Raw genomic sequence first — 17,660 nt, forward strand, 5'->3', positions numbered from 1 at the left:
GCCGGCCCTGCCTGAGACTCCTCCCCCCCCCTGGTCCAGGTATAAAGGTGACTGCTCCCCACCCCCCTGCCTCAGTCGCCGGACCAGTTCATCGGCATGGGTGAGCTCCATGTCTTTTGCGAATAAAAGCCTATTTGTTCTTGCATACAAACTAGTCTTTGCTTGATTGATAGTGCATCAGGACCTATCTGACAGGCAACGCCAGGCTGGATTACAAAAAACTTTCAGAGCCAATTTTCTGCGTGCAAGTACATTCACAGTGGAAATTTATTCTCAGCAGGGCTGTCGGAAAGTAACTATAAATACCAGCATCAATAAGTGCTTAGACAATGCAGGAAATACCCTGATTCCTCAATCCTACTCTTGTTGGACTGCAGTCAAGTAAAGTTTATTTATCAGTGTCACAAGTCTGCTTACATTAACACTGCAATGAAGTTACTGCGAAAATCTCCTAATCGCCACACTCCAGCGCCTAGTGTATCATTGCTGTGGCTCTGGAGTCACGTGTAGGCCAGACCAGGTAAGGACGGCAGATTTCCTTCCCTAAAGGGACATTAATGATGGGTTTTTCCGACAATGGTTTCATGGTCATCAGTAGATTCTTAATTCCAGATTTTTTTTTATTATTGAATTCAAATTGCACCATCTGCCGTGGTGGGATTCGAACCCGGGTTCCTCAGAACATTAGCTGAGTTTCTGGACTAATAGTCTAGTGATTATACCACCAGGCCATCGGCTCCCCTATGCTAAATTGCCCCTTTGGGGCAGGGTAAATACATAGGGTTACAGGGATAGGGTCTGGGTGGGATAGTTGTTGATGCGAGCTCGATGGGCCGACTGGCCTCCTTCTGCACTGTAGGGATTCTATGATTCTATGGATAATTACTCAAAGGGAAAAAAATAATTACAAGACTTTGGGACAAGAGTAAGGTAAGATAAAGTTGCCATAGTCGCCCAGATAACCAGAGGCAGCTCTCCCCTTTGAGGGGGAGAGCTGACTGGTGGTGATCTAACCTGAGGATCACCACACCCCAGGCGAGGGTCAAGGTTGAGAAGTGGGACTGATTGAAAAGCCTGACCAAAGGGCCGGCACATGCATGAAGGCCTCAATGGCCTGCTTCTGTGTAGTAAGATTCTACGAATCCACAAAAAGATTCAAAAGTGTCTCAAAACCATCAGGAACCAAGCGATTCGAGGAAAGGGGAAGGTGACAGTGGCTACTGTGGTGTGAACATGTACAGTAGCAAACCTCACACAGTTCAGATATTATTAATGATGAAGCTCGGCTTGTGCACTGCACGAAGGAGGAGTGTTTGAGCTAAACCGAGATATATTGTCACTGATCACTCCCTCAGAATGACTGACCTCAAATCGGGTGATGATTATCGAGTATTTTTTCGTCGAACCATGCCTTTTATAGTTCAAACTCAGGACTTTGTTCCCTCCCTCATTCTGCTCCTCAACTGGCGGCACGGTGGCACAGTGGTTAGCACTGCTGCCTCACAGTGCCGGGGACCCGGGTTCAATTCCCAGCCTCGGATCACTGTCTGTGTGGAGTCTGCAATTTCCCCCCACCTCCCCACCACCACCGTGTCTGCGTGGGTTTCCTCCGGGTGCTCCGGTTTCAAAGAACAGTACAGCACAGGAACAGGCCCTTCGGCCCTCCAAGCCTGCGCCGATCATGATGCCCTAACTAAACTAAAACCGTATGCACTTACGGAGTCTGTATCCGCTTCCACCATGTGGCACAGTGGTTAGCACTGCTGCCTCACAGTGCTCGGGACCAGGGTTCAATTCCCGGCCTCGGATCACTGTCTGTGTGGAGTCTGCAATTTCCCCCCCCCCTCCCCACTACCACCGTGTCTGCGTGGGTTTCCTCCGGGTGCTCCTGTTTCCTCCCACAGTCCGAAAGACGTGCTGGTTAGGGTGCTAAATTCTCCCTCAGTGTAACCCGAACAGGCGCCGGAGTGTGGCGACTAGGGGATTTTCACAGTAACTTCATTGCGGTGTTAATGTACTTGCGACACTAATAAATAAATGTTAAACTTTCCAGTTGGGCTTCCCGAGTTTTTACAATGGCTTTTTTGAACTATTGAATGTTAATTCTGGTTAATTTAGTTTTTTATAAGTTTTGTGGTGATGTTTATAGTGACGGTTTTATGATACAGTCCAGTAAATCAGTCAGAATGAGTTTACTGATCCCAGAAGTGAGATATGTCAACAGCTGTGGTTGGAAGGGACACAGTGAATGAAATGCTCTCGGTTAATGATTGTTCGGCTGCTGACGTCAAATCCACTTCCGCTCAGGATCCTGGAGGCTAGAAGCTGAAATGAAGCAACAGAAATGTGCATTTAACCGAGAAATGGTTCTTAAACTCCACCTAGTGGCAAACCTACTCAGAGCAAATTCAGTACAAACCAGAAGCAGTGAGCTTGTTATTGTGAATCGGGAGAAAAAAACAGAAGGTGGCCCCTTGAGCCCCTTCTGCCATTCAGTTAGACCATGGACCCGACTCACCCTGGCCCCATAATCCAGCCAATACCCCAAACGCACGGTGGCACAGTGGTTAGCACTGCTGCTTCGCAGCGTCAGGGACCCGGATTCAATTCCCGGCTTGGGTCACTGTCTGTGTAGAGCCTGCACGTTCTCCTCGTGTCTGCGTGGGTTTCCTCCGGGTGCTCCGGTTTCCTCCCACAGTCCGAAAGACATGCATTGGCCATGCAAAGTTCTCCCTCAGTGTACCGGGGCGGTCGTGGAAGCAGTTACGAAAGTGACTTTTAAGGAACGTTTCGATAAATACAAGAATAGGATGGGAATAGAGGGATATGGTCCCCGGAAGGGTAGGGGGCTTTAGCTCAGATGGGCAGCATGGTCGGTGCAGGCTTGGAGGGCTGAAGGGCCTGTTCCTGTGCTGTAATTTTCTTTGTTCTTTGTACCCGAATGGACGCTGGAGAGTGTAGCGACTAGGGAATTTTCACAGTAACTTCATTGTAGTGATTTTAGGGGTGGCGCAGTGGTTAGCACTGCTGCCTCACAGCGCCGGGGACCCAGTTCAATTCCCAGCTTGGGTCACTGGCTGTGTGGAGTTTGCACGTTCTCCCCGTGTCTGCGTGGGTTTCCTCCAGGTGCTCTGGTATCCTCCCACAGTCCAAAGATGCGCAGGTTAGGCCGTGCTAAATTGACCCTAGTTTAATGGGGATTAGCAGGGTAAATATGTGGGGTTACAGGGATGGGGGGGGGGGGGGGAACTGTTGTCAGTGCAGGCACGATGGGTCAAACGGCCTCCTTCTGTACTGTAGGGAATCTATCCTATAATGTAAGCCTACTTGTGACACTAATACTAAACTTTAAACTTTTATGGGGAGCATGTTCTACCTTTTGTATTAAGAAGGGCTTTCTGGTTTCACTCACAATGGTCTCATCTGATCCATTCCCTCTTGTTCTGGCTGCCCCACCAGGAGAAACAGGTTTTCTATATCCACGTCCTTCCTGCACAGATTGAATACAATACTCTGTATGATCTGTGTGACTAAGGCTGTGCACAAGTTAATTATAACTCATTGCTATTTTTATACACCCTCACTCCAGAGATAACTCCCGAAGAGTCCCCCTTAGCCTTCTTGATTTTGTACCGAGCTTTTAGTCTTTTATGGACATGGATCCAAAATTCCTTTCTCCTTCATTATTCTGTTTTTCTTTCTCTTACATTCAGAGTGTGTGACCTTACCCTTCCGCATGTTGAACTGCATTTGGCAGTTATGCAATGTTATGATACCAAACTGTTCCCGAGCAGAGGCAGAGAGAAGTTTGATAGCGAAACAGAGATTGATAAACACTTCTGAGTGCACTAATAGCTACACTGACAATCAATTTCAGATAGGCCGTCAACCTTACCTTAAATTGGACGGCACAGTGTGGGTTAGCATTGCTGCCTCACAGGGCCAGGGATCCGTGTTCAACTCCCGGCTTCGGTGACTGTCTGTGCAGAGTCTGAACGTTCTCCCTGTGTCTGCGTGGGTTTCCTCCGGGTGCTCCAGTTTGCTCCCACAGTCCGCATGATGGCACGATTATCACTGCTGCCTCAGAGCGCCAGGGACCCTGGTTCGATTCCCGGTTTGGGTCACTGTCTGTGTGGAATTTGCACATTCTCCCGGTGTCTGCGTGGGTTTCCTCCGGGTGCTCCGGTTTGCTCCCACGGTCCGCATGATGGCACGATTATCACTGCTGCCTCAGAGCGCCAGGGACCCTGGTTCGACTAGGGAATTTTCGATTCCCGGCTTGGGTCACTGTCTGTGTGGAATTTGCACATTCTCCCGGTGTCTGCGTGGGTTTCCTCCGGGTGCTCCGGTTTCCTCCCGCAGTCTGAAAGACGTGCTGGTTAGGGTGCTAAATTCTCCCTCAGTGTCACCCGAACAGGCGCCGGAGTGTGGCGACTAGGGGATTTTCACATTAACTTCATTGCAGTGTTAATGTAAGCCTACTTGTGACAATACTAAATAAACTGTAAAAACCTTTTAAAAGATGTGCAGATTAGATTGATTAGCCATGCTAAATTGTCTCTTAGTGTCAGGGGATGAGCAAGTTAAATACGGTGATAGGGATTGTGGTCGGTGCAGGCTCGATGGGCCAAACGGCCTCCTTCTGCATTGTAGGGATTCTATGAATCGAGAAGCAATATTTATTTAAAGTTTAAAGTTTATTGATTAGTGTCACAAATATGCTTACATTAACACTGCAGTGAAGTTACTGGGAAAATCCCCTAGTCATCACACTCCAGCAACTGTTCGGGTACCTCTGAGGGAGAATTTAGCATGGTCAAAGCGTCAAAGGGGTGGCACAGTGATTAGCACTGCTGCCTCGCAGCACCAGGGACCTAGGTTCAATTCCAGCCTCAGGTGACTGTGTGCAGTTTGCATTCTCCCCGTGTCTGCGTGGGTTTCCTCCGGGTGCTCCGGTTTGCTCTCACATTCCAAAGATGTGAGTGTTAGGGTGATTGGCCATGATAAATTGCCCCTTAGTGTCAGGGGGATTAGGAAGTTAAATATGTGGGGTTACGGGAATGGGACCTGGGTGGGATTGTTGTCGGTGCAGGTTCGATAGGCCAAATAGTCTCCTTCTGCACTGCAGCTTCCATACTACACATGTATCAGTGTAGAGTGAAAAATATTATTTCTTGCACGCTATACAGACAAAGCATATTGTCTATAGAGTACTTAGGGGAGAAGGAAAGGAGAGGGTGCAGAATGTAGTGTTACAGTCACAGCTAGAGAAAGACCAGCTTAATATGAGGTAGGTCCATTCAAAAGTCTGACGGCAGCAGGGAAGAAGCTGTTCTTGAGTCGGTTGGTATGTGCCCTCAGAGTTTTGTATGTCCGGGGTGCATGAGATTCTTAATTATGCTGGCTTCTTTTCCGAGGTAGCGGGAAGTGTAGACAGAGTGGGAGTCTAGTTTCCGTGATGGACTGGGCTTCATTCACGACCCTGGTTAAATTCCTAAACAAATATAAATGTTTTACAAAAAAATGACTAAAATATAAATTGCTAAATAAATATAAATGTTTTATTATACTTATTACAGAAAATATAATTTGCTATATAAATATTTTGCTAAAAATTGTTACAGAAAACATAAATTGCAAAATATATATTTTTGTTTATGGCAGAAACCAGAAAGGTTGATTATTGGTAATAATGAATAACTCATATTAGTTAATTAAAACTTTTAAGAAGGGCGAGTAACCTGGAGCTGGTTACCTGGAGCTGGTTACCTGGAGCTAGTAACCTGGAGCTGGTTACCTGGTCAAGCTCCCTCAGCATCTACCTGGGGAATGGACAGAGCATCTTTCAACACCTGCAGGCCAGGTGAGCTCAGTTGCTAAGGTAACCGTTACCCTGGTTACCGGCCCAAGCCGCTCTGACGAGCCGCACGCGCCCGCCCCCCGCCCGCCTGCAGCGGGGTGGGGGGATAAGTCCCGCCTCTTCTTTCAGCCGATTGGCTCCTCGCCTGTCAACGGGGCCGGTTCTGCGAATGGTGGTTGGCTAATCTGGCTGTCAATCAATCTGCTCACGGACAGGAAACCCCGCCTCTCCCCGCCACCAATTGGTTCATCCCCCTATCAAAGGGCGGCAATTCCAAAAGTGATTAATTTACCGAGATGTCAATCAGCACAACAGAGGGGGCGGGGAGAGAGAGTGGTCCCGCCTCCCTTCTCCACTGATTGGTCCACAACCCAGGCATCGAACGGCGATTGGTTAATTTGTCTGTCAATCAACATACGGGGGGAGATCCCGCCTTCCCTCGCCACCGATTGGTTAACCGCCCGTCAACGGCTGGGTATTCCAACGGTGATTGGTCAAACTGGATGTCAATCAGTACACGGGGGAGACGCGGGAGAGGTCCCGCCTTCCCGCTCCGCCGATTGGCTTATGGTCCGTCGGCGGCCGTCCCTTCGAACGGTGATTGGCCCATGCGGATGTCAATCAGCACTCCCCCCCCCCCACAGGAAGGGGGCGGGGCGGTGGTGCGGGAGCGGCTGAAGCATCAAAATGGCCTCCTATTTCGATGAACATGACTGTGAGCCGACTAACCCCGAGGAGCAGTACCGGCAGAACGCCTTGCTGGAGCTGGCCAGGTACAGAGCTTCACCCTGACACCCTCATGGAGAGGACAGGGGGGGAGAGAGGGTAGATATCTGGGAGGGGGGGCGTTCAGTGGGAAGGAGCCCTGGACAAGGTTGGGTGAGTGGGCAAATCAAGGTTGGGTGAGTGGGCAAATCAAGGTTGGGTGAGTGGGCAAATCAAGGTTGGGTGAGTGGGCTAATCAAGGTTGGGTGAGTGGGCTAATCAAGGTTGGGTGAGTGGGCAAATCAAGGTTGGGTGAGTGGGCAAATCAAGGTTGGGTGAGTGGGCGATTCAAGGTTGGGTGAGTGGGCTAATCAAGGTTGGGTGAGTGGGCTAATCAAGGTTGGGTGAGTGGGCAAATCAAGGTTGGGTGAGTGGGTTAATCAAGGTTGAGTGAGTGGGCTAATCAAGGTTGGGTGAGTGGGCTAATCAAGGTTGGGTGAGTGGGCTAATCAAGGTTGGGTGAGTGGGCTAATCAAGGTTGGGTGAGTGGGCAAATCAATGGGAGATACAGTATAATTTGGATAAATGTGAGGTTATTCACTTTGGAAGCAAAAACAAGGCGGCGGATCACTACCTGAATGGCTGTAAATTGGGAGAGGGGAATGTGCAGAGGGACCCGGGTGTCCTTATGCATCAGTCGCTGAAGGTAAGCATGCAGGTTACAGAAGGCAAATGGTATGTTGGCCTTCATTGCGAGTACAGGAGCAGGGAAATTATTGTTGTTGTTGCAATTAGACACAGCCTTGGCGAGGCCACACCTAGAATATTGTGTGCAGTTTTGGTCTCCTTATCTGAGGAAGGATCGTAGAATGTTGCAGTGCGGAAGAGGCCATGTTCTTACATTAGAAAGGGACTTCAATCGAGTGGGTAAGATATCCATTTAAAAAAAGATAAAGTATTCATGAAGTGGTAGCAGAAATTTGACTTCTCTTGCATGGCCAATCCACCTAACCCACACGTCTTTCGGACTGTGGGGAGGAAACCCACGCAGACACAGAGGGGGGGAGAACGTGCAGACTCCACACAGACAGTGACCCGAGCCGGGAATTGAACCCGGGTACCTGGCGTCGTGAGGCAGCAGTGCTAACCACTGTCCCACCGTGCTGCCCCACCACTGCACCGCCCCACAAGATCACTCATCCTCTCTGCTTCCACCGCCCTCGTAGGCAGCGAATTCCAGCTCATTCCCACTCATAATCCCTCCTCTCACCTTCTTCTTGTATCTCTAACATACAGTGAAAAGTATTGTTTCTTGCACACTATACAGACAAAGCATACCGTTCATAGAGAAGAGTGCAGAATGTAGGATTACAGTTATAGCTAGGGTGTAGAGAAAGATCAATTTAGTGCGAGGTAGGTCCATTCAAAAGTCTGATGGCAAGAAGCTGTTCTTGAGTCGGTTGGTATGTGACCCCAGACTTTTTGTTTCTTTTTCCTGATGGAAGAAGCTGGAAGAGAGAATGTCCGGGGTGTGAGGAGTCCTTAATTATGCTGGCTGCTTTGCCGAGGCAGTGGGAAGTGTAGACGGAGTCAATGGATGGGAGATGGGGTGATGTTTCGTATTAGCGAGGATAAGATGTGAAATGCCTGAGCAATAACGCTTCTTCCGGTTTTGTGCTGTGGGTTTTGCAGGTCTTTGTTGGCGGGAATGGACCTGGACCTTGGGCAGGTGGATTTCTCTGACTGGGATCACCGATTGCCACCCGCTGCCAAGAAGGAGATTGTACAGAATCTCCCGACGTTTGCTGTGACGCCAGCCCAGGCAGGTAGGAGGTTCAGGTCCAGGACCGATGGGGATGTAATTAGCTTTGCCTGACAATTGAGTGTTGTCGGGACCAGGGTACGGGATTGTAAAATTGGTTACCTGAACGCCATGTGCAATGCTAATCCCAAGGTTTCAGGTTTAGTCCTCAGAGTCATAATGTCATTACATCACAGACGCAGGCCATTCAACCCATCAAATCCATGCTAGCTCGCTTTAGGTCAATCCAGTCAGTTCCATTCCCCTGCTCTATCTCCATAGAGCTTTATCCAGTCCAATTTCCTTTTGAGATAGAATCATAGAATCCTACAGTGCAGAAGGAGGCCAGTCGACCCACCAAGTCCACACCGACCACAATCCCACCCAGGCCCCATTCCCATAATGCCATGCATTTACCCTAGCTAATCCCCCTGACACTAAGGGGCAATTTAGCCAATCCACCTAACCAGCACATCTTTGGAGTGTGGGAGGAAACCGGAGCAACCAAAGGAAACCCACGAAGACACGGGGAGAATGTGCAAACTCCACACAAAGACAGTGACCCGAGGCCGGGAATTGAACCCGGGTCCCTGACGCTGTGAGGCAGCAGTGCTAACCACTGTGCCACCATGTTGCCCCGCCACTGCGCCACCCCATGAGATCACTCATCCTCTCTGCTTCCACCACTCTCGTAGGCAGCGAATTCCAGCTCATTCCCACTCATAATCCCTCCTCTCACCTCCATCCTTATCCAAAGCATCTCCAATCTGTGTACCGTCAGCCTTTCTCTTTCCACCTTATCTGTCATAATCTCTTACACTTCGATCAAATCTTCCCCTCAGTATTCGCCGCTTCAAGGAGAGCAACTCCAGCCTCGTCAACCTCACCTTGGAGCTAAAACCCCCTCAACCCTAGAACAGTTCTGGTAAATCTCCCTCTGCACTCTCTTGAGGACCCCCACATCCTTTCTAAAGTGTGGCAACCAGAACTGGACACTATACTTTAGTTGCGGCCTAATCAGAGCTTTATAAATGTTCAGCTTAACTTCCCTGCCTCTGTTTGTGAAGCCCAAGATTTAATTTGCTTTGCTAACTACTCTCTCGATACGTCCTGTCACCTTCAAAGATCGATAGGCATGAACAAGAGAAGGTTATAGCACAAAAAACCGCACGTTGGCGCAGTGGTTAGCACTGCTGCCTCACAGCTCCAGAGACCTAGGTTCAATTCCAGCCTCGGGATATGTCTGTGTGAAGTCTGCACGTTCTCCCCGTGTCTGCGTGGGTTTCCTCTGGGTGCTCCAGTTTCCTCCCACAGTCCAAAGATGTGCGGGTTAGATGGATTGGCCAGGCTAAATTGACCCAAGTGTCAGGGGATTAGCAGGGTAAATGTGGGGTTACAGGGATAGGGTCTGGGTGGGATTGTCGTCGGTGCGACCTCGATGAGTGGTATTATCACTAGACTATTAATCCAGAAACTCAGCAGATGGTGGAATTTGAATTCAATTAAAAATAAAATCTGGAATTGCGAATCTACTGATGACCGTGAAACCATTGCTGATTGTCGGAAAAACCCATTGGTTCACTAATGCCCTTTAGGGAAGGAAATCTGCCGTCCTTACCCGGTCTGGCCTACATGTGACTCCAGAGCCACAGCAATGTGGTTGACTCTCAAACAGCCCTCGGGCAACTAGGGATGGGCAATAAATGCTGGCCCAGCCAGCGACGCCCGTGTCCCATGAATGAATAAAAAAACGGCAGAGAAAGAAGGAATTACTTTTGTTTGTCGGTATGTCATTCTGTTGCCCATGTGTTCAGGATACACTGCAGCAACTCACCAAGGCTCCTTTGACAGCACTTGCCAAACCGTTGCCACCTGGAAGGACAGGGGCAGTAGGCACATGGAAACACCACCACCTGCACATTCCACTCCAAGTCCCCCTGCAACACCATCCTGACTCGGACCGAAATCTCCGTTCCTTCACTGTCGCTGGGTCAAAATCCCGGAACCCCCTCCCAAATACTGTAGGCGTACCTGCGCCACATGGACTGCAGCGGCTCAGGAAGGTGGATTATCACTCGCTACCCTTTCATGGGCAACAAATGCTGTTCTAGTCAGCGACGCCCACATCACCATGAATGAAATTTTAAAAATAGCCCATTCTGATAAAAGGTCATTGAGCTCAAATCTGGTTCTCTCCCCGCAGATGCTGCCCTGACCTGCTGAGTATTTCCAGTGTTTTCTGTTCTGGGTGAATCACGCGGTCGAGGTGTCACAGAATCATTCTGCGCCTTGTTACAGCGAGAGCTGTTTTGCTTCCCTTTCAGACAGAGGCCTGAAGTGTCCGGTGTGCTTGTTAGAATTTGAGGAAGAAGAGAAAGTGAAGAAGATGCCATGCGAACATTTCTTCCACTCTGGGTGCATCGTGCCCTGGTTGGGCAAGGTACGTGGGCACAAGTCATAGAATCATAGAATCCCTACAGTAGAGCTTGATTTGGGGACAATTGACAGGTCAGGTCATACGACTGGGGACAGCTATTTTTCGACCGAACATTCCAGATTTTAGTTTCAGTTTTCAGAAGCAGCTCAAAGCTGAGAGGAGCAACTTAGGTGAGCTAGGAGAACAAGGAAGAGGCCACTAAATCAGTGGGGGAGGTGGGGATGGGGAGAGAGTTCAAGGTGATTAGAACTCTCAATGTCTGCAGAGAAAGGGCAAATTAGCAACTGGTAAGGCAAAGATGCCTTACCCGTTGCTAATCGAGTCTGCAATCGACCACAATTCTATCCAGGCCCTATCTCCATAACCCCATGCATTTACCCTAGCTAGTCCCCCTGACACTAAGGGGCAATTTAGCATGGCCAATCCACCTAACCTGCAAATCTTTAGACTGTGGGAGGAAATCGGAGCACCCAGAGGAAACCCACGTAGACACTGGGGAGAACATGCAGAGTGACCCAAGCCGGGAATCGAACCCGGGTCCCTGGTGCTGTGAAGCAGCATGCTAGCCACTGTGCTGCCCAGTGTGCCAGTCTTGCAACCTGAGACTTCTCCATTCATTTAGAGCTTTATTAGTTTTCGATCCCTGAAACTTTCCTTTCCAAGGGCATCGACTCTTAGTAGCAGACCTCTAGCAGTAATCTCTCTTGTCCCTTTGAGGTGGCCCCAGAGTATGATAATGTTCTAACCATTATTTTAGTATCAGAGCCAGAAACCTCAAGGTATTTTATGAAGCTAGCCTAGATCCTAACTTATACATTGGATTTTGGCATTGGTGAGCGTAAAGTGTTTCACTCCAGGTACAACTCAAGTGACCCACGGGAGCTTTTATCAAATAAAGTTTATGTAAGAACACAGTTAAAATATAACAAAAAGAATTAGCATAATTTTAACCAATTACAAGACTTAAACATGACATAGTATAACTCTCACAGCTAGCTATCTCTGTTGTTCCAAGTTAAACACCATCCCACAGACATACACCCGTCTTCCGACTTGGCACAAATCAAGTATGCTCACATGATTCCGGGGTTTCAGGTTTCTAACACCTATGGACGGAGGTCCAGGTCGGCTGTTTGCAGAGGATACATCCTCGAAACAGCCAAATGTCAGACAGATGAACTTAATATCGGGCAGTTTCTAACACAGCTATAGTTAAAACCAAAAACTCCAACTCCAGAGAGGGGAAAAAAACCACCTAAGTTGCTCCTCTCAGCTTCGAGCTGCTTCTGAAAACTAAAATCTGGAATGTTCTGTCGAAAAATAGCTGTCCCCAGTCATATGACCTGACCTGTCAATTGTCCCCAAATCAAGCTCTCCTGTACTCCCCAGTCCCAGGGGACATTACATCCACAGAACACTGCATTAGTTCAGATTAAAATCATCATGATATCAATTATACTGCCTTCAGTAACAATGCAGGACACCGGCTGCAGACAACACGGTGCCGACAAAGATCCTGCAGAGAGATTTAATTAAAATACATTTTTTAAAGGCAGTGTGGTCACGCTAGCAGTAATCTCTCTTGTCCCTTTGTGGTGGCCCCCAGAGTATGATGAGGGTCTCATCTTTGCCTTACCAGTTGCTAATTTACCAGTTGCTAATTTACCAGTTGCTAATTTACCAGTTGCTAATTTACCAGTTGCTAATTTGCCCTTTCTCTGCAGACATTGAGAGTACTAATCACCTTGAACTCTCTCCCCATCCCCACCTCCCCCACCCCCACTGATTTTAGTGGCCACTTGTTCTCCTAGCTCAGAAACCATCACCTTTCTTGGCTTCTAGTTAAACCCTCCATCTCCCTCTACTTTCTCAGGGGATGAAGGGAATTTGGCATGTCCGCTACGACTCTCTCCAACTTTTACAGATGCACCATAGAAAGCATTCTTTCTGGTTGTATCACAGCTTGGTATGGCTCCTGCTCTGCCCAAGACCGCAAGGAACTACAAAGGATCATGAATGTAGCCCAATCCATCACACAAACCAGCCTCCCATCCATTGACTCCATCTACACTTCCCGCTGCCTTGGGAAAAGCAGCCAGCATAATCAAGGACCCCACGCACCCCGGACATTCTCTCTTCCACCTTCTTCCGTCGGGACAAAGACAAAAGTCTGAGGCCACGTACCGACCGACTCGAGAACAGCTCCTTCCCTGCTGCTATCAGACTTTTGAATGGACCTGCCATGTAGAATCCCTACAGTGCAGAAGGAGGCCATTCGGCCCATCGAGTCTGCACTGACCACAATCTCACCCAGGCCCTATTCCCATAACCCCACATGTTTACCCTGCTAATCCCCTGACACTAGGGTCAATTTAGCAGAGCCAATCCACCTCCCCAGCACTGTGGGAGGAAGCCAGAGCAGCTGGAGGAAACCCACGCAGACACGAGGAGACTCCACACAGCCAGTGACCCGAGTCGGGAATCGAACCCGGGTCCCTGGTGCGGTGAGGCAGCAGTGCTAACCACCGTGCCACCCTCGGTGACACCAGCTCGCGGTCTGCATCGCTCAGTGGAGAGAAAGTCTCAATTCAGTGTTGTTCTATTTCCCTAGACAAATTCCTGCCCACTGTGCAGACTCGAGCTACCCACTGACAATGCGGAGTACGAGGAGTACAAACAAGACAAGGTAAGATGACGGAGCAATGCCAGAACTTTTCCTCTTAAATTCAGGATGTACTTTATTCCGCTGTTGGGGTATCCTGAAATGTCCTTGTGCCCGGTTCTGGTAAGATGGTTTTTCTGATCATTCGCGTGGTGTGAAGCCAGTCACTGTGACTGTAAATCCATTCAGACAAACAAGGTGGCTGCGTATCCCCTTTAGACCACCTCGGAAACACTGTAATTAACAGAGAGACGTGTGGAAGGATTTTGAACTGCCTTAGAAAGCATTGCAGCCCTGTGTAGATTCAATGGATAAATATCACGTGAGCTGTACCATTGAGATTTCCAGGCTGCGAAGTCGGGGACGTGACTCCTTCATAAGCTCATAAGATGTAGGAGCAGAATTAGGCCATTCGGCCCATCGAGTCCGCTCCGCCATTCGACCTTGGCTGATATGCTCCTCATCCCCATTTTCCTGCCTTCTCCCCGTAACCCTTCAACCCATTAAAAATCTGTCTAACTCCTCAAATGTACTCACTGTCCCAGCACCCACCGCACTTTGGGGCAGCGAATTCCACAGATTCACAACCCTTTGGGAGAAGTAGTTTCTCCTCAACTCTGTTTTAAATTTGCTGCCTCTTATCCTAAGACTATGACCTCCCGTCCCAGAATGCCCCACAAGAGGAAGCATCCGCTCCACGTCTACTTTATCCACACCTTTTATCATCTTGTAAACCTCAATTTGATCTCCCCTCATTCTTCTAAATACCAGAGAGTATCGGCCTAAACTGTTCAATCTCTCTTCACACGACAAACCCCTCATCGCTGGAATCAATCTAGTGAACCTCCTCTGAACTGCCTCCGATGCCACGACACCTTTCCTCAAATAAGGGGACCAAAACTGTGCACAATACTCCAGGTGCAGCCTCACCAATGCCTTGTTGCAACAATCCTTCTCTAGTTAAGGATCCCACAGACTGGGTGCATGGGACTTTATGACTCTCTCTGTTAATTACGATGTTACGAGGTAGCCCAAGAGGAAGAAAGTAGATGACCAACCCCAGAGCAAGCTGTTTTTTCAATATTCCTCCGTGGGGTGTGGGCCTTGCTGGCTGACATGATGTGGAGATGCCGGCGTTGGACTGGGGTAAACACAGCAAGGAGTCTAACAACACCAGGTTAAAGTCCAACAGGGTTATTTGGTAGCAAACGCCAATAGCTTTCAGAGCACTGCTCCTTCGTCAGATGAGTGGGAGATCCCAGCATTTATTGCCCATCCCTAACTGCCCCTTGAGAAGGTGGTGGGTGAGCCGCCAACTTGAACCCGCTGCTGTCCCAGTGGTGTAGGTACACCCACAGTGCTGTTAGGGAGGGAGTTCCAGGATTTTGACCCAGCCACAGTGAAGGAACAGCCGATATATTTCCAAGTCGGGATGGTGAGTGGCTCGGAGGGGAACTTGCAGGTGGTGGTGTTCCCCATGTGTCTGCTGCCCTTGTCCTTCTAGATGGTAGAGGGTGTGGGTTTGGAAGGTGCTGTTTAAGGAACCAAGGCATAAAATGGTTCGGCACAGACAAGAAGGGCCAAAAGGCCTGTTTCTGAGCTGTAATTTTCTATGGTTCTAAGTAGCCTCCTTCTGCACTGTAGGGATTCTGTGATTCTATGGGCCTTGGTGAGTTGCTGCAGTGCATCTTGTAGATGGTACACACTGCTGCTACTGAGCGTCGGTGCTGGAGGGAGTGAATGATTGGCACCCCATCCACAAACAATCAAGAAATCCTGCCGAGAGTCCTCCTGACTCCCCCAAAGCCTGTCCACCATCTACAAGGCACAAGTCAGGAGTGTGATGGAATACTCCCCACTTGCCTGGATGGGTGCGGCTCCAACAACACTCCAGAAGCTCGACACCATCCAGGACAAAGCAGCCCTGTCTGATTGGTTCACTTCCAAGTCACCCACCATCCTGACTTGAAATAATTGTTTTTATTTATGTGTGTGGCGCGGTGGTTAGCACAGCTGCCTCACAGCGCCAGGGACTCGGGTTCGATTCCGGCCTCGGGTCACTGGTGGGACTGTGGTCGGTGCAGATTCGATGGGCCAAATGGCCTCCTTCTGCATTGTCGGAATTCTATGGATTCTATTCTCAGATGGGGAGTGGGTGTCACTGGCTTGCCCAGTGTTTATCGTTCATCCCTAGTTTCACAGTGACTTCGTTGCAGTGTTAATGTAAGCCTACTTACGACACTAATAAATAAACTTTCAACTTTGCCCTTGGAGGGCAGTTTAGAGTCAACCACATTGCTGTGGCTCTGGAGTCACATGTAGGCCAGACCGGGTAAGGATGGCAGATTTCCTTCCCTAAAGAACATTGGTGACCCAGATGGGTTTTTCCAACAGTGGTTTCATGGTAGATTCTTAATACCAGAATATACCGGCCGTTCCTTCACTGTCGCTGGGTTAAAATCCTGGAACTCCCTCCCTAACAGCACTGTGGGTGTACCTACACCACACGGACTGACTGACTGTCCAATAACAATCCTGGAACTCCCTCCCTAACAGCACTGTGGGTGTACCTACACCACACGGACTGACGTCCAATAACAATCCTGGAACTCCATCCCTAACAGCACTGTGGGTGTACCTACACCACACGGACTGACTGACTGTCCAATAACAATCCTAGAATTCCCTCCCTAACAGCACTGTGGGTGTACCTACGCCACATGGACTACAGCGGGTTCAAGATGGCGGCTCACCCACCACCTTCTCAAGGGGCAATTAAGGATATGAATGCTGGCCCGTAAATGAATGGTCGAGGAATCTACTCGGGTGTCCACGGCTAGCCAGCCACACCTACGTGCAGAGATACCTTTTGCTAAGTAGGTTGGTGCAGCTCGGAACTGTAACCTTTATTTTATTGTTGCCACAGGAGAGAAGAAAGCAGAAGGAGCAGCGACTGGAATATCTGCACGAGGCCATGTACACGTGACCACCGGTGTCTGTCCCGAGCATTGCTGTGCACACTCCTATCTTCCAATTCGGCTCCCTGAGATCCTCGCTGACTGTACTCTATCTGTATCCCCTCTCCGTTGTGTTAACAAAAGCAGAAGGAATCTGAAAGAAGTAACTGCAGTGCAGTTCGCTTCACAAACCCCCCACAGACACATGTTCCCCTTTGTGCAAAAAACACACCACCTGCTGCCCTTGACACTAATTCTGTCGTTTGGCTGGTCTGAAACGACACCTCATTTTCCACCGCCCATTCTTTATCAACTCCATTCCATTTTAACTTGAAAGGTTATCAATAGACAATGATCTGTAGGGGCTAAATGCAAACATTTATATTAGGTACCAGAGCAGCCCATTGAAATGCACGGCACAGTGGTTAGCACTGCTGCCTCACGGTGCGGGTTCAATTCTGGCCTCGGGTGACTGTCTGTCTGTGTAGAGTTTGCACCTTCTCCCCGTGTCTGTGTGGATTTCCTCCGGGTGCTCCGGTTTCCTCCCACAGTCCAAAGATGTGCAGGTTAGGTGGATTGGCTATGCTAAATTGCCCCTTAGTGTCCAAAGATGTGCGGGTTAGGTGGATTGGCCATGCTAAATTGCCCCTTAGTGTCAGGGGGATTAACTAGGGTAAATATATGGGGTTGCAGGAATAGGGCCTGGGTGGGATTATGGTCAGTGCAGGCTCGATGGGCCGAATGGCCTCCTTCTGCATTGTCGAGATTCTATTCTATAATATTGTGGCTGGAAAAGCGCCAAAGGAATTGCATCCTTAAAAGCACATTCAAGGTATCCTCGCCTTTACAAGAATAATTTAAATAATTTTCTCTATGCAAACAAAAAGCGTTAGTTTGAAATCTTTGTGCTGTTTTAATGTGACTCACAACAGGACCTGAACCAGAAATACCTTGCACTGAAATTTCACTCTGTTATAAAACACTTTCTGTTTAACTGCGTGTTGGACTTTGGATCTTGTAGGGAAAGAAATTAACTTTTAAAAAAAAATTTGTTCCTGGAAGTTGGTCTGTCGTAGTGTGGGCTGGGATTGGATACAGAGAAAAGTGCTGGCTGTATTCCCTGATAGATTATTCCCTGATAGATTATTCCCTGATAGATTATTCCCTGATAGATTATTCCCTGATAGATTATTCCCTGATAGATTATTCCCTGATAGATTATTCCCTGATAGATTATT

At 48.8% G+C, this 17,660-nt stretch overlaps 1 protein-coding gene across 1 annotated transcript; it reads left to right on the top strand.

Annotated features, from left to right (window-relative positions):
- The first annotated feature begins 6,446 nt into the window (after positions 1 to 6,446).
- rnf181 (ring finger protein 181) lies at positions 6,447 to 17,416 on the top strand. Its single transcript, XM_078239307.1, has 5 exons — positions 6,447 to 6,633; positions 8,258 to 8,391; positions 10,691 to 10,806; positions 13,415 to 13,489; positions 16,392 to 17,416. The coding sequence occupies exons 1-5, from the start codon at positions 6,548 to 6,550 to the stop codon at positions 16,449 to 16,451; spliced, it is 471 nt and encodes a 156-aa protein (XP_078095433.1). The 5' UTR covers positions 6,447 to 6,547; the 3' UTR covers positions 16,452 to 17,416.
- Positions 17,417 to 17,660: the final 244 nt, after the last annotated feature.

The sequence above is a fragment of the Mustelus asterias genome, chromosome 22 (genome assembly GCF_964213995.1).
Source record: "Mustelus asterias chromosome 22, sMusAst1.hap1.1, whole genome shotgun sequence".
NCBI lineage: Eukaryota > Metazoa > Chordata > Chondrichthyes > Carcharhiniformes > Triakidae > Mustelus > Mustelus asterias.

Coding starts and splice junctions, on each gene's coding strand:
- rnf181 (XM_078239307.1), top strand. CDS start 6,548: ATGGCCTCCTATTTCGATGAACATGACTGTGAGCCGACTAACCCCGAG. Junction 6,634..8,257: donor GCCTTGCTGGAGCTGGCCAG/GTACAGAGCTTC, acceptor TGGGTTTTGCAG/GTCTTTGTTGGCGGGAATGG. Junction 10,807..13,414: donor TCGTGCCCTGGTTGGGCAAG/GTACGTGGGCAC, acceptor CTATTTCCCTAG/ACAAATTCCTGCCCACTGTG.